Here is a 16,639-nt window from a genome sequence, read left to right on the forward strand (position 1 = left end):
GCCAGTGGTTTTAACACTTGATTTCCCTTTTAGAAAATAAAGAAATCTGTGGTAAAGACAGGATACTTGAACTTTCTCAGAGAGGTAGAGTGCTGTCTGCTCACTGAATCAGTTTCTCAGCTGAGCGTGGACATAGTGTCGCCGTGCCTGCCGTCGGTGGAGAAATGCACTTTCCAGCTCTTTGTGAATCCAGGCTGAGGGTCTCGAGGATTCGTTGTGAGAATTGGAGAAGATAAAAGCTAGAGAGGGGCCCTTAGAAGTGAGCTGGTTCAGCACTTTTCTATCTGTTTGCCCCCTGCCGTATTCCTAGCACAGGAAACCATGCCTGACACGTTTAGGTGCTTAGTAACTGTTTGTTGAGTGAATAAGTGATACTGGGACTGTAACCTGATTCATAGGAGAGTTCTTGGCCTGAGCATTTTAAGTGGGAAAGGATTATGGTCAAAAATAATGTTGACTTCTTGTCTTGTAGATATGGGTAAATGTCATCTCACCAAAGGCAAGCAGGCTCTGGAGATCCGAAGTAGCTTATCGGAGAAGAGAGCGCTGACCGACCCCATTCAAGGAACAGCGCATTCCGCCGAGTCCCTGGTGCGGAACCTGCAGTGGGCCAAGGCGCACGGTACACTCAGCCTGCTTTTCGTGAGCGCTCAGTGCTGTGCTTGTATTAGATGTCGGAGTGTCTTCCTCCTGAGGACGCAGCTCTCCTCCCAGTTTTGCAGTGAAAATATTTTAGCCTAGTGGGCAAACACAAGTCTACACAAATGTTTCAGTTAGAGGTATTACACTGATTCAGTAGATGTTGGAAGTGGTAAATTATTAAACTCCTTTTTACCACTAGTGAAATTAAAATGTGATCATTTAAAAATGATTTTCAGTTTATCTAATGTACAGTCCTTTAGATTGTCCTGTATGTGGGCTGTTAAATGTTCTGTTTTAAAGATCAGACAGGCTGGGTTCGGCAGGGTGAGCATGCCACCTGCAAAGCGGGAGGAGAGGCAGCGGGACAGGCCTGTGGGCTCGGCTGAGTCGCACCTGCACAGCGGCAGCGCGGCGGCACGAACCGCTCTGCCCAGAAGTAAACTATTCACTGAAATAAAGATTTTGGATTTTCTGTGAGTCCCAAATATCTGTGCTGTGAATTCCTCATTATGGATAATTGAAATTAATTGTTTTTGTTGAACTCTTATATATTTTCGATAATACATGAAAAGCTATCTTTTGAAACATTAATATGTTAAAGCGCATTAAAATATAAAATGCCATAAATATATTATCTTGGCATTCTAGATCATTGGACAAATAATTAAAATTGATTATTTTTCCTTTAAAAAAATCTCTAATCAGCAGTAACAAAATCGCAGCAGTAAAGATCAACAGCAAACAAAACCCTTCTGTAAAATGAAAGTGAACAGTCACATAGAAAGTATTCGTAACAAATTTTATAAGTAGATAATTTTTTATAATAAAGAACTCATGCTAAATAGTAAACAAAACATTAACCCCTTAATAATCAAAGGATGTAAATTCAATAATTCACACAGTTGAGAATTTATTAATAATTAAGAAACAAATATTAGAAAATGGCAAAGTAAAATAGTAATCAAGGAAAAGAAAATGAAATCTGTGAAGGCATAGGTTTTTTTAACCCCATCAAACAGGTAAACTTTTTGAAAGTTAATATCACCTTGTGGAACTGTTGCAGAAAAACTGGGGGAGTTAGTCTGTGTAAGTGGAGAGCTGTTGTAATTGTGAGAAACCATCGGGCGGCCATGTCCAACAGTCCCGAAGCCCTAAGTGTATATAAGAAATACTGCCTATGATAGGAAACCAGTGAAACCCAGAAAGGTCAGATTCAGCAGCAGCGTAACTGTGAAAGGTGTGACAAACCGTGAGTGGTGTTACACTTTATCAAAAACCATTTTCATGAAAATTGTGGCAACAGGAAAAATGCGTTTGCAATTATATGTATACTTTCGATTGCCACTATGAAAATTATATACATGGAGGGGTAAGAATGTCAAGGAAACAGTAAATGAAAGGTTTTTATTCGCTTGAACAACAAATTTTGGGCTTTTATTTTCTCTTTTTTTAGATGGGTTCCTAGAACACCCACCCAGTGGGGGAAGCCTGTACTACATACAATAATTCCGCATTTTATTGGGTCCCCCTTTATATGTTACTTATATAACATTTTTAAGCAAAAGTAACTGTATTTTGCCCTATAAAAAATGCTTGTTCGCTATTTGCCATCAGCAAAGTTCACTCTTTAAATTACTTATAACTTATTTTTATTGTTCTGTCTCAGAACTTCCGGAAAGTATGTGTCTGAAGTTTCAGTGCGGCGTTCAGATTCAGTTAGGGTTTGCAGCGGAGTTTTCCAACGTCATGATAATCTACACCAGCATCGTCCACAAGCCACCCGACATAATAATGTGCGACGCCTATGTCACTGACTTTCCGCTCGTAAGTCTCGCCCTGTTTTAATGTAAAGTCTAATGACGCATCCCCACTTACTGAAAACTAAATTTTGGAAGACCCGAAGTTGTTGGTAAATATAAAAGAAATATGTGTATATATATATAACATATATAAATAGTTATGTGTGTTTTAGTAACAGTGGTCATGTTATTTGAAAGCTAATTGCCACCATACTTTAAATTTGTTAAATTTAGAAATGTCTAGAGTTCACTCAGGAATTTCCCATACCCTCAACAGGGTATCAAATGTGAAGGAATAAAATGTTATGCTAATCGTATGTGAAGAATAATTAACATTTAAAAACTGTTAATTCCAATATGAGTTATTACAGTAGTCTTTTTTGTCAAGTTATGATAGAACAGAAATCTAGTTCTGTTCTTTCCAAACACCTAGACATGATTTTTTGTGTGTTGGCCAAAAGGAGCCCGTGGACATTGCTGCTCTTTCCTGCATGGGTGTGGGGCGTTGAGAAGGAAGCAAGGAGCAAGACAAATCTGAAAGATCATCTATGCTACTGATAAAGCCTGTGGGGAGGACGTTACTTAGTGTGAGAACAAGTGGCGCAGCACTGAACACCAGAGTCAGGTCTCCCCGGCCTCCCTGGGCGCTGGGCAGTGCGGAGCCGGGCTTCTCTCTGGGGGTGGGCAGAGCGGGTCTGCTCTTGGCCAGGTTGGCTCCACAAGAAGGAAGAAAGAAGGGCTGCCTTTGGCGTGTCCACTTACTCTTCCTAAATAGAGAAGTCACATAGATCCTTCTGCACCTTCCCAAAAGTGGTAAATGAGGAAGGAGAGAATCCAGGAGTCACTGCACGGAGCTCGCAATTGAACAGAATCTTGAGTAGGTTAAGAAGTGTTTCTAGGGGTAGTTCGAAAGTAACTGTCCTTTCAGAGCTAACTTTGTAAATATTCCATCACAGAATTTAAAATTCCTATTATTACTAGAATGTAGTTTTCATGGTTACTTTAGTCCTGGATAAATGATTATTTAGGCCAATATTCATGAGAGAACAAGACCTGTTAAAATGTCTTAGTGTCATGGATGATGCTGTGACTTCCACTGATTTCATTAACAATGTCGATTGATTTTCACAGGATCTAGATATTGATCCGAAAGATGCAAATAAAGGGACACCTGAAGAGACTGGCAGCTACTTAGTATCGAAGGAGCTTCCCAAGCATTGCCTGTACACTAGACTCAGCTCGCTGCAGAAGCTAAAGGTCACTCCTTTTCCCATTCATAACCAATGGGCGACTTGGTGAAAGTGAAAATTTACTTTGGCATGTGAACCTTGTACTGGGATGTGCTGCTTCACTGAGTGTGCAATCGAAGTAGAGATGAGTGACCTCCAGCGAATCTTAGCAGTGACCCTTTTCCTGTTAGATTCTGTTTCTGACACCGTCCGGAGGGTTTGAGCATGAAAGTTTATGTGATTACCCTTCATTTTGTTGAAAAGTTAGAGACAGGGTGTGGTCCGCTTTTAATTATCTCGGCATCTTCACATAATCGTTTCCTAGTTCTATGACTTTCTACAAAACAAATAGCAAATTAGAATTGGTAATTATTTGATCTTTTTTTTTAAAATTTCCTGCTAACGTACAAAGCAGAAACGACCTCTACACGATTGAGCTTTCTCATGAAAGCGTATCCTTGCCAGCCTGCGTTTTTAGTTGAGGTACAGCTGCATGAGCACAGAATGCGTCAGCTGAAACCTGGGGAGTGGAGTGGGCACTGTGGGCAGCTGCGGGGGGACGGCAGGCATAGACCTTGGTCGCCCTGGTCATAGCTGGTCTGCAGTCTCCTCTTACCTTTGGACATCAGCCCATTTTCTGATTCAGTTATACCACCTGTGATTGCGGATTTTTACCACACAGTATTTTAAAAACTGCTAATGTTTTGACTTGGGCATAAGCCGGATTTCTGTTTCGTTAAAGGGTCATTCCCAGTCTCTAGTAGTGAGGAAGGGAGAGTTTCTGAAGCCCCGCCACTTGGAAAACACCTTCCACCCTTCGTCAAGAGTGTAATGCCAGACCTCTGTGATCTTGACCACTTCCGATAATAAGAACTAGAATTATATTAATGCAAAGTATTGATTGAGGGAGGAGGAAGACGATGACAGCCGGCCTTTCTCAGGACAGGGAAGGTGGCGGGGGTGTTCAGCTTTTTGGCGTCTCTGGGCCACACTGGAAGAATTGTCGTCTCAGGGCACACAATACAGACTCCTAATGTTTTAGGTAAATTTACGACATTGTGTTGGGCCACCTCCGTAGCCATCCTGGGCTGCATGGGGCCCACAGGCCAGGGGCTGGACATCCCCAGTGCTGCGAAGGCGGCCTTGAGCTTTGCACCTGGAAAAGGAGAATGCTGGCGGACGTTTGTGCGGTTTGTTTCTTTCTGTGCTTGTCGGTGGTACTTTAGGACCGATGAACTTCCACGGTTGGTAAAAGTAACAAGCCGTTTTCCTTTTCAGGAACAGCTCATCTTCACGGTGTGTTTGTCGTACCAGTACTCGGGGCTGGAAGACACCGTGGAGGAGAAGCAGGAGGTGAACGTGGGGAAGCCTCTCATCGCCAAGCTAGACATGCACCGGGGCTCGGGGAGGAACACCCGCTTCCAGACCTGCGTCATGTGCAGCGGCCCCCACCAGGGCCCCGCGTCCCCCCCGGCCGGACTGCTGCACCCCGCCCAGGACTCCTTCCTGGGCATCTACCGTTCGCATCTCGGGAATGCCAGCAGTGTCACGCCGTCAGACAGTTGTCACTGCAGCCGGACTGCGGGTGCTTTTATGTCCGGTCACCACACACACCGCTACTCGTCTCAGTTTGGGGGAAGTAACGTGCCGGTCGAGACGACCGATGAAATACCGTTCAGCTTCTCCGACGGGCTCAGGATTTCTGAAAAGTGATCTCCTTGCTTTCGAGAGTTATAACTGCTAGATGCCTCTGATGCAACAGCACCTGTAGAAGGTGAGGTCTTGTGACAAACCACGTGTGTGTATGTAGAGAAAGGAAATAACAGCCATTCCGTGGCGGGCGAGGTCAGGACTCTGAGACTGTGGAATTACATTATTTAATCACAGACTTCCTTGTCGTCCTTTCTCAAGATTTTTTGGGGACTGGCTGATTGGTTCTATGAGAGAGAGGTGTAGATGTGGGTATGTTCATCTGTGTATAAAAAAGTATTTTCATTTTGACCACTCTGCAGTGAGAACACTGGGAATGGCATTACTGCAGAATAAATCCTTGTATCTTTAGAACCAGAAAAAGGATCTGTGTGATTGGGCTTAACCAGAGTTTATCAGGAGAGCAACACACCGAGGCGTCGTGTTTAAGTGGGACCCAGCACCTCGGCCCCCAGGTTTCCAGCCCCAGGTTCTTCCACGGCACCGCCTTCCTGACGGGATCTCAGGTGTGTGAGGCATCGCGTGTGCAGATGGGGTTAAAGACAGCGTGGAAACATACACATTGTACGTAAACCGGACATGCACAGGCTTTAGTTTGTGATTATAGGGCTTGGCTACAAATGTCAGTTAAGAGGTTCGGATGTAAACTTCATGTAGAACACGTTGGAGTCTTTCAGTCTAAGGTCAAGAAAGCACATGAGTGGTGAGAGTGTGTGTCTCTGTGAAAGGGGGACAGCGGGATGAGGGGATGACGGTGCCACTGGGAAAGCCCTGGCATCTGCCTGGCAGATCTCACGGACACTGGACGTGTCTTCCTTGGTGACATGTGCCTTCTCATTGCATTTGACTCGCCTTGGGAGATAATCTCATCACCTTTCTTTTTAAACTTGTTCTACCGAAAAGCAGGTTTAAAGGGCAGCTGTCAATAACAAAGAAGAAATTGCATTTGTAGTGGTAAAACATTCCACGAGGGAATTCTCAGGCGCAGATGGCTTCCCTGCTGTGTTCCACCAAACGTTTGAAGATTAACACCAGTCCTTTGCCCACGCTCACCCGCAGCAGAAGACGGGAGAACACTTCCAGCTCCTCTGCCAAGGCCCGTGTTGCACTGACGTGGAACCAGAGACTTCACAAACTACAGACCAGCGTGTATGAGTACAGATTTAAAAATCATCAGCAAAGTACTAGCAAACTGCATCTAGCAACGTGTAAAAAGGATTATACACAGAGACCAAGTGAGATTCATCCCAGGGTTGCAAGGTCAGTTCCAAGAATCAGTTCAAATGATTCTCGTTCACAACAGGCATATGCTATAAAGTCACTGATAATACTGAATTAGAGAGTATGCGGCCATACCCCCCGGGGAAGTGTGCCAGAGTTGGAATCGAACCTGTCCAGCGGCCCCAGAGCCTCTCCCACAGCACTGCCCTGTCCCTGCCCACTCCGTCCTCTGGTCGTCTCCGAGGGAGAGTGGGAATGAGAAGGAATCGGCTCGTTTGACTTCAGCTGAGAGCGCGTGAATCGGGGAACTCCGCATCCTCACTGGTCTGCGCACATCTGCGAATGATCATGAAAGTGCCCCAAGTACTGACTTTGGGATCACAAGTTGGCAGATTCACAAAGTCAGAATCATGAATGATGACTGACTGTACCATGTTCATAAAGGACAGGATGATCATATGATTGTCTTAATAGATGCAGGAAAAGCATCGGATAAAATTCAGCACCATTCATAATAACAGTGCTCAACAGCTGGGAATGAAAAGGAATGTCGAAATAACGAGGGCATCTGTGAAAAACCTGCAGAAACCTCACACTTCATGGCAATGGACTGACTGCTGAGCGCTTTCCTCCGAAGGTCTGGAAGGACAAACCGTGTTCTCTCATACCACCTCCTCTCAGCATCGCACCGGAGGTCCCAGCCGCAGTAGTTAGGCAAGAGAAGAATAAAAGGCAACCATGGCGGAAAAGAAAACCATACGTATTTCAAATGACGTGTCTCAGTATCTCACTGTGTAGAAAGTCCTAAGGAATTCATTTAAAAACTAATGATTTCAACAGGATATAGAATAGGTACAAGATCAATATAGAAAAATCAGTTGGGTTTTTTTTTTTATGAATGACAACTTTATTGTTTACGCTTAAAAGCTGATGAAAAACCCTGATGAATTCTATTAAAGAAAATACAACATCTCAAGGAGAAACTACAGGTAACTACTACTCAAATACTAACGAGGTTTTCTAAAACACAACTGGAAAACATCCAGCACGCATGTTGAACTTCAGTACAGTGGACTCGACCAACCATACATGTTACATCAGAGCTAGTTTACAAGTCGTCATAGTCATCGACCTCGTCATGTTTTCAACGCATTTGGTGGTTCACTGGCAGTATTTTTGTGATGACACCACATTAGTGGTAGTAAGAATGTTTTTGGACCCAGTTAATGATGGATTAATCAATACATTCTGACTGCTGATGTTGCAAGAACAGCACTTGCACAGCTGGGGACTGCAGAGTGGGCATTTGCTCTGTAAACCTTTGCCCTGTGAGGGGCGTTGGAGCCCTTGCTGGAGGGGCCAGTGGGCCAAGTCCAGGGGTACTTGGTCTGCTAGTGACTGAACTAACAACCACAAAACTGTCACTCTTCCCACAGAAGTAGATGCCTTTGTATGTAAAGAATCAAGTCGATAATTTGGAGCAGTCAAGCTGTATGTATCAGGTGGCAATCTAGGGCCTGAATGTTGCTTGATCAGTTGCAAAAGGATTTGATTTCTTTGCCTTGCAATATCTAATTAAAAACCTCCAAGCCCTGGCTGGTGTAGCTCAGTGGATTGAGCACAGGCCTGCGAACCAGAGGATTGTGCTTCGATTCCCAGTCAGGGCACATGTCCGGGTTGCAGGCAGGTTCCCTGCAGGCCTGTTCCCAGCAGGGGATGCATGAAAGGCAACCATACGTGGTCGTTTCTCTCCCTCTCTCCTTCCACTCTAAAGATAAATAAATAAAATCTAAAAAAAACCCTCTTGGGGGGAGAGAGGTAAGGGACTGGTCAGCACGACATTGGGTTGCTATTCGTACATCCACAGTAGCTGTCTTAGCGTGGCTTGAACAAACTTCTGCATCATCTAGAGTTGTGGTCACGTACTGGAAGGGAAGCTCCAACGTCTGGCTTATCATTCTTCGCTCGTATTCTGTCATGCCCTTGGCCTTCAGGATTTCTGCCATCTCCCACGCATCTGTTGGCTTTCTCTTGGGCGAAGCCATCCTGCCAGACTCCGTGATGTCCAGGGACCAGGCTTCTCGAGCTAAATCACCCACATTAATGTGTCTCAGTCCTGATCTTGGGGCATCTTCGTCTCGCGCGGTCTTTCCGGCCCCTGGGGTGCTGGGGAGCAGGAGGTTGGGAAACACCGTGGTCCCCAATGCAATGACCCTCCAGTGTGATTTCTGTACTAGCGATGAGCATTCTGAAATGGAGATTTTCAATAAATTCTATTTACAGTAGCATCACGATGAAGGAAACAACAAAATACATTTGAAAGAAATGAAGACCTAAATAAATGAGAGGACAGCTTTGTTCATGGGTTGGAAGCCAACATTGTTAAGGTGGCAGCATTGCCCAGATCACTGCAGAGTCGGTGCACTTCCTGTCCAAATCCCAGCTGGGTTTTTTTGTTTTGTTTTGTTTTGTTTTGTTTTAGGAATTAACTAGATGATGATAAATTTCATATAGAAATGCAAGGGACCCATAGCCAAAACAATTTTGAAAAAGTACAAAGTTGAAAGACACTAACCAATTTCAAAACTTACTACAAAGCTACAGTAATCACAACAGCATGGTACTGCCATAAGGATAGACGTGTACATCAAGGGAATGTAAAATACAGCTCAGAGTTTAGAAATAAACCTGTACGTTTATGAACTGACTTTTTGATAAGGGTACCAATACCGTTCAGTGGAGAGAGAGTTGCCTTTTCCACAGATAGTCCTAGGAAAACTGCATAACCATGTGCTGAAGCACCTGACCTTCCACCACATACAAATGTTCACTCAAATGCATCACACACCTAATTAGAGGAGCTGAGACTATAAAACTGTTACAAGAAAACAGAGAAGTGCATCTCTGTGACCTTGGGCTAAGCAGTGGTTTCTTGGACACGACACCAAAAACACAAGCAACAAAGGAAAAAATTGGACTCCTTCAAAATCAACTTCAGTGCTTTCAAGAATGCTGTCAGGAAAGTGAAAAGAGCCCTGGCTGGTGTGGCTCAGTGGATTGAGCCTGCCAACCAAAGGACCATGGGTTCAATTCCCAGTTAAGGCATGTGCCTGCCTTGTCCCTGGTTTGGGGTATGTGAGAAGCAACCAGTCGATGTATCTCTCACACATGGATGCTTCTCTCTCTCCTCCTCCCTTCCCATCTCTCTAAAAATAAATAAAAATCTTTTTTTAAAAGTGAAAGTGAGAAGACAAGCCACAGAATGGGAACAATTTTTTGAAAATCATACCTGATAAGGGACTTGTATCCATAGTATATGAAGAATTTTTATGATAAGACATAACACACACACATACATATATGTCGTGCTTAATTACAGCTGTTGCAGAGCAGTAGCCTGTGACTTGTCCCTGGCTGTGGTGACAGCAATGTCCTGTGTCTGCACTCGGATGGGTGGCCTCCAACACCATGTGGTAATTGAGCAACTGAAATGTAGCAAAGTGAGGAACTCAATTTTTATTCTTCTAGTTTTAGTTTAGCCACATCCAGCCAGTGGCTTCTGTGCTTTGCTGCCATGGAAAGTGGGGCTAGAAGGTAGGATAAAGGGACTTTTACTCCTCACTTTAGACTTCTCTGTATATTTGAATTTTTAAACTAAGCCTGTATCTGCCCTGGCTGGTGTGGCTCAGTGGGTTGAGTGCTGGCCACTGAACCAAAGGGTCACCAGTTCAGTTCCCAGTCAGGGCACATGCCTGGGTTGTGGGTTAGATCCCTAGTTGGGGGTGCATGAGAGGCAACCACACATTGATGCTTCTCTCTTTTCCCTCCCTTCTCTCTAAAACTAAACAAAATATTTTAAAAAGTAAACAAGCATGCATCTATCATTTTTAAACATTTTTAGATAACTAAACGGATGGTGCAGTTTTTGTCTTTTCAACCGGCCATTGCTTTTCTTTTACTTGAATCTCTTCCGCCAGTTGCTTTGTAATATTAGCCTAGGACTTGTACTTTGGTGGAATTTAGTAAAGGTGACCTTTCAATACTAATTATAATATGAGAAATTGATTATAGGAAAGGCTCACTTAAAACCCAAGCTAGTATTTTATTCTCTAGACAATAAGAGTTACAAAGCAGCATTATAAGTCATGTGTTTTTCAATAAAAGAAAACTATCAATACATGCGATCATAGAAATACTATCTATCTGGAGGTGAGCAGGTAAAAGCATGCCCCTAAGAGAGAGTGTGTAGAGAATGTCAACACAGACTAACGCAGGAAGGTGCGTTTGCACGGCTGCTTGTTCTGCCGTCTCCAACGTTCATTCCTTCCCAGGTCACTGGCTTGCACATGAATCAACAGCGAGGTGGTGGTCTCTTCACTAACCCAAGTGTCCTGACTTGTCAGACTCAAGAAAATCCAATCACGTAGCCACCGCTCTGATAACTGATACTGATACCCAGGCGGACGCAAGTTTCGGATCCCGGGGAGAGCTGACTTTTTAAGTACTTTTTTAAAAGATTTTATTTACTTAGTTTTAGAGAGGGAGGAAGGAAGGGAGAGAAACAGAAACACTGATGTGCAAGAGAGAAACATTTATTGGTTGCCTCTCCTGTGCCCCCTACTGGGGACCTGGCCTGCAACCCAGGCATGTGCCCCGACTGGGAATCGAACCAGCAGCCTTTCACTGCAGGTCAGCACTCAGTCCACTGAGCCACACCTGCCAGACCAGGTTTTTAAAATACTTTCATAAGGGTTTTTTTTTTAAACAAAAGGACTAATAAATTTTGTTGTTTTTTTTTTATGGTATTTGAATAGTCCCCCAGTGTTTATATACTACCATTGCTTTAACTGTCACTTGACGCTAGACTCTCGGAAATTACACATCACCTTTTTGCATTTTACCCTGTATACCTAGTACCTAGTTGGACATTGTGGATCTTACTCAGACCTGACTGAAATACATTTTTAATACCTTCCCTTGAATTATATGATGAAGTTCTCATAATGATATAATATTAGTAAAGAAAAATACACCCAGAACGTGAGGATATTTCTATAAACATATGTGATTTTTTTTTTTCCCAACCTGACAGCGTTAACTGTATTTCGGCCTCAGGCACAAAGTTTGGCTCCTAAGGAAGCGGTGGGGTTGTGTTCACTCCTGCACCCATGCTCCCTTGGGGGAGCGTTCCCTCCTGCCTCTGCTGTGTCAGTAGAAGGGGTGGTCCATCCGCGTTATCCAGGCTCAGGGTGTAAATGTTTGTGCAAAAGAAGGAAAGCAAGCTTTTGGGGTGGGTGCGCCGCTTTCTATAAACTCGGTACAAGGCTTTCACACTCAGGGTCTCGTTCACACTCCGCCTTGCATGTAGAGATGAAGAAACCAAGTGCAAGGCCACCCCCAGATGTGAATCCGCCCTGGAGGGCCCAGCTGGCGAGTGGCAGAGACGGGAAGACTGCAGCCAGGACGGAGCCCGTCACTCCCACGGCGCTGCTGCTGCTGCTGCGTGTTAGCCGATCCAACACGGAAGACACACAGTGGCGGCGGCTGAGTAACAAATGCTGCACCAACTCACCAGTGGGGTGGCACTGAAGGCTTGTCCCACGTGGACTTGTAAATATTGGGTCTAAGAGAGAAATCTTTGAATGATATTTGCAGGAAACCATCCTGCTGTGGAAACAGGAGTGATGGCATCTTGAATTTAATAGCACGGTCTTGGTGTTCCTCCAACAGCAGAACAAGAGCCAACAGTGGTTTTCAGCGGCGTTAGTGTGCGAGCAGCATGGCTTAATATTTCATCCTAAGTACACGAAAAACGTTCTTAAATATTGAAACATGAGTCTTAAAGGAGAAAGTAATTTAGCACCTCTAAGTGTGGAGGTCACAGACCGTGCCCCAAAACTTTCCAAAGGCCTGCGTTCCCCTGAAATCAGCAACATGGTCTGTAGCCGTGTTGTAGAACACCCAGCAGAGCTCTGACAGGGAAAGCTCTTAAAACTATTTTTAAGTATTTTCGTAAGCTTTAGTTTCACCACTTTCGTCTTTGTATAGAGTGGTCATCACTGTATTGCAAAGACTTATGTCTTCCCTAGAGACTGATCATTTATAACAATAAATGCCTCTGTGTGCATCTGTCCCCCTGACTGGCAGACTCGGTGTGGATGTTATCATCCGACCTCACTGGCCTGTACTCTGTGCCCAGGTTGGACAAGTGGCTTGGTCTCCCTTCCCAACTTCCTGTTGTAACAATGGACCCCACAGCAGAGTCCGGTGGTTTTCAAACTGTACAGGGTAACTTCTCTCTGGAAGGGGCATGGGGCCCCTTGCCTCCGTTTCATCCTGCGCAGCTCTGCTTCTCGCTGTTTACAGACCGCCCGTGCCAGTCCACTCTGGTTTGCGTAGAAAGTGTCTCAGCCAGGAACCAGGGTCTTTCCTCTCACCAGACACCACCAGTGCTCAGAGTCCTCCCTCACACCCACTGCCGTCCCCACACCAGCTGGGGACTCCGGGCAGACTGCAACTAAGAAGGAAGGGGAGGAAAAATGCCCACTGAGCTGGGAGGGCTTCCAGTCTCCCTGTTGAAAGGAAGGGTCCCACAAGCCAGTCCATCTGGGCCGCTGATTACCAGTCAAGGCCAAATGAGCAGGTACTGACCAGCAGTGCTGGCCAAAGCCTCAAACTTTCCCCTCAAATCCTCTTTGTCATTCAAGATGGTGCTGCCTGACACCCTGCCCTATGAATCAGTTATTGCTAACTAGGTGTTAACGTTCTTAATCCCCAGTTTTACACTTCAGCGCCACCTGACCTATGGTGGCCATGGGAGGTGTTTGGTTTCTAGGCGTGGGGTGGCCTGGACACCAGCCGCCAAGGCAAAGGGTGCTTGTTGGGGAAGGCTAGGTGGGCAGCACTCTGGGTCAGCTGGCCCATCCACACACTCCCTGGACGCCCAGCTGTGCAGGCAGCCAGCTCCCAGTCAAAGGTGGTTTTGTGAGCAGGGTAGGGACGAGGGGAGGCACCCGGATCAGCGCAGTGGGCATGAGCCGGGCCGTGCGGGGCTCTGTATTTCATGCTGGCTTTCGTGATCACCCTCTTGGCAATTGGTGGACTCTGAAAGAGGTCAGACAGGGGCATGGCCGCATCGCGTTAATGCCTGGAAATTGTCTAGATCAGGTGGGCATGGCCCGGAGGCAGGAGAGCTCCAGAGACCCTCTCGTTGATGGGGACTGACCAGGGGCAGAACTCTGTTATAAAGGAGTCAGGGGCATGTGGCCATGGAGCAAAGACAAGCCCAGGACAGACAACCCCAGGGAGGCGAGGGGCCAGACCCCTACCCTGGGGACAGCTGAAGCTTACCTTGCCCCTGGGGGAGAGAGCACAGTCCTGGCTATCGGGAATGGCTCAGTATTAATGGTGCCAGCCTGCACTCACACAGAGGAGGGCTCAGACCAGTGAGAGGGCCTAAGGCCCCGAGCAGGCGTGTCCTGTGGGGATTCGAGGCCCCCCGTTCAGGGCTTGCTCTCTCAGGCCCTGGGCCTGCTCTTGCTCTGGCGCCAGGCCTCCCTGGGGCTTTCCCTCTGGCCGAGTTCTGGGGACGCTATGAACCGGCATCCCCAGCAGAGGGCAGCACAGGCTTGAGTTGGTCCTCAGCTCTCAAGCAGATTTGCAGGTTCTGAAGTTTCTGTGGGAAAATGTACGGAGGAGGCAATTTTGTGTCTTTACAACCTGGGGCTTCCACTCACACTGAAGGCCTGCCCATCCAGCCTGCGACTGAATGCAAAGACAGGGAGAGGGTGGGGGCCCCAGGAGGGCCGGGAGCTGAGGACCACCTACGGAAAGGCTGCCGGTGCAGCAGTGGGCGGGAGGCAGCCAGGCTCAGCCAAGCCGCGAGCCAGCCCTGCGAGTGGTCGTCCCTGTCCCCTGTCCTCTCACCGCAGCGAACCTGGCACCAAACAGCATAGAGGAACAGGGATGAGCGCCCCAACTGCTGGCCGTGGGCGTGGCCAGGACCCTCTTGGAGGTTCTGGATGCCACCTCCCGTCTCAACTCCCCGGAAGGAGGCGAGACTCCCCTCCCTTTGAACGGAGCTGACTTGGGGATTTCACAAGCCTGAAGGCATTCGGAACCAGTCTTCTCTGCTGAGAACGCTTCCCTCAAGCCCGGTTCTCTAAGAAGCAGAAGGAAATGCTGACGTTGTGGTATGTGGCTCCCTTTCTGGGCTCCACGTTCGAACTCAAAGTCAGAAACGCTCTTATTGGAGACAATCACAGAGAACCGCCTACGCTCTGGTTGCCAGAAATTCATTTTCCTTTGTCCACCACGCTGCGGCCCAGGCTCTCTCCCCAAGGGCATCTCCTGCCTGTTGACCGTGCAGCTGGACTTCGAAGGGCTTTCCTAGCTCTGGAGGAAAGAATGCGTGCTGCTCCAAGGCCTCAACCCGCGCCTAGCCCAGGAGAGTCCCAGGACTGCTGCCCCCAGTGCGGGGACACAGGCGTGCCGCTGCCGTCCACACACTTCAGACCCGCAATGGGCCGCGGAGTCAGAGAGACTGACCTCACGGGAAGATGTCCGTCAGGCAGAAGTTCCTCCCCGAGGCGTCCCAGGGTGGGGGGCGGGATGATGGCCCCCAAAGCACCCACATCCTAATCCCCGGAACCTGGGAAGGTTACCTTCCCTGGCGAAGGGGTTCTGGCAGGTGTGGTGAACAGTCTCAGGTGGGGGGTTATCTCGGATTGTCTGTGTGGTGGATCAATGCCATCGCAAGGGTCCTTATGGCTGGAATATCAGGGGAGCTAGAGAGAAAAGCGGGGGGACAAGACGCGGTGGCAGAATCAGGGGTTGCAGGGACACTGTGCAGCCACACACCCAGGAACAGAGGCGGCCCGTGGAAGCTGGAGAGGCGAGGAAATGGGCGGCCCCCCGGCACCCCCACAGCCCACTGGGGTTCCTCCCAGCACCCGCTCCACGTCCTCCCCTTCAGAGTCTCCTGACCTGAACCTGATTTCAGCCATAGTCACATGTTGGGGAGACAGGGGAGAAGGGGTGATGTGAGCCCTCCAACTCTCCCCCGTGTCGTTCTGCTCACTGACCAGCCCAGAACCGTTCTTCAGAACTCTGTTCCTTCCCCGCCTTGGGGCAGATAAGGAGCCTCCCTTACCTAGAACGTAGGGAGCAAAACCGGCTTGTTTACGAGGGAGACGCCCTGCTCCAGACGTAGGGGGTGGGGGCGCTTTAAGGAACTGCCTGCTCCTGGTCCTGATTCCAACACCGCACTGCTCAGATTAATGGCCACCACTGGAGTCCTTTCCAGCCAGTCACCTCCAGGGGATTTTGTGAGGATCTGTGAGTTAGCGTTTGGAAAGAACTCTTTGAACTCAGACATAAATAAAAAAATCTCATGGCTGGAAAATCTGATGTCTTGTAATGAATCCTTTTAAAATCATGCCCTGGCCTGGCTGGTGTGGCTCAGTGGATTGAGTGCCGGCCTGCAGATCAAAGGGTCGCTGGTTCGATTCCCAGTCAGGGCACATGCCTGAGTTGTAGGCCAGCTCCCCTGTAGGGGACACTCCAGAGGCAACCATGCATTGATGTTTCTCTCCTCTTTCTCCCTCCCTTCCTCTCTCTAAAAAGAATACATTTAAAAATGTTCTTAAAAAGAAGACAAAAAACTTTTATAAATAAATAAAATCCCAAAAGTACTTAAAAATATATGCTGCTCCCCGGTCATAGCTATTAGGTACTCACATGCGTGTAATTCCATACATATTATGTACATAGCTGCTGCCACAGAACACAAATGAAGTACCAGGCAGAGAGTTAAGTTCATTACAGACAGGATCTTGTTGATTTAGGGAGACAGAGGTCGCTGTGACCCAGGCTTCCTGGGGTCCCCGGAGGCATGCAAAGCCCTGTGCCTGTGTTTGCGTGGACCCTGGCACCACCAACAGTGGGAGGAGCTCCTCGCACAGGGCCAGGCGCAGGGTGGGGACTCGGTGATCAAACGGCTGGCTTTTGTCTTCATTGAGACGAACCCTGACTGGAGAC

At 47.2% G+C, this 16,639-nt stretch overlaps 1 protein-coding gene across 2 annotated transcripts in view; it reads left to right on the forward strand.

Moving 5' to 3' along the window:
* The window catches only part of MALT1 (MALT1 paracaspase), a 57,236-nt gene extending 46,623 nt beyond the window's left edge, over positions 1-10,613 (forward strand). For both annotated transcript variants that reach the window (XM_037151954.2, XM_037151955.2), the window contains 4 exons: positions 473-622; positions 2,309-2,466; positions 3,573-3,698; positions 4,949-10,613. In XM_037151954.2, coding sequence (XP_037007849.2) covers positions 473-622; positions 2,309-2,466; positions 3,573-3,698; positions 4,949-5,383 — 869 coding nt within the window. In that variant the 3' untranslated portion in view covers positions 5,384-10,613. The remainder of the gene's footprint in view (positions 1-472; positions 623-2,308; positions 2,467-3,572; positions 3,699-4,948) is intronic.
* The last annotated feature ends 6,026 nt before the right edge of the window (positions 10,614-16,639 follow it).

The sequence above is a fragment of the Artibeus jamaicensis genome, unplaced genomic scaffold (genome assembly GCF_021234435.1).
Source record: "Artibeus jamaicensis isolate MK-2021 breed Jamaican fruit bat unplaced genomic scaffold, CSHL_Jam_final contig_354, whole genome shotgun sequence".
In the NCBI taxonomy this organism is placed as follows: Eukaryota; Metazoa; Chordata; class Mammalia; order Chiroptera; family Phyllostomidae; genus Artibeus; species Artibeus jamaicensis.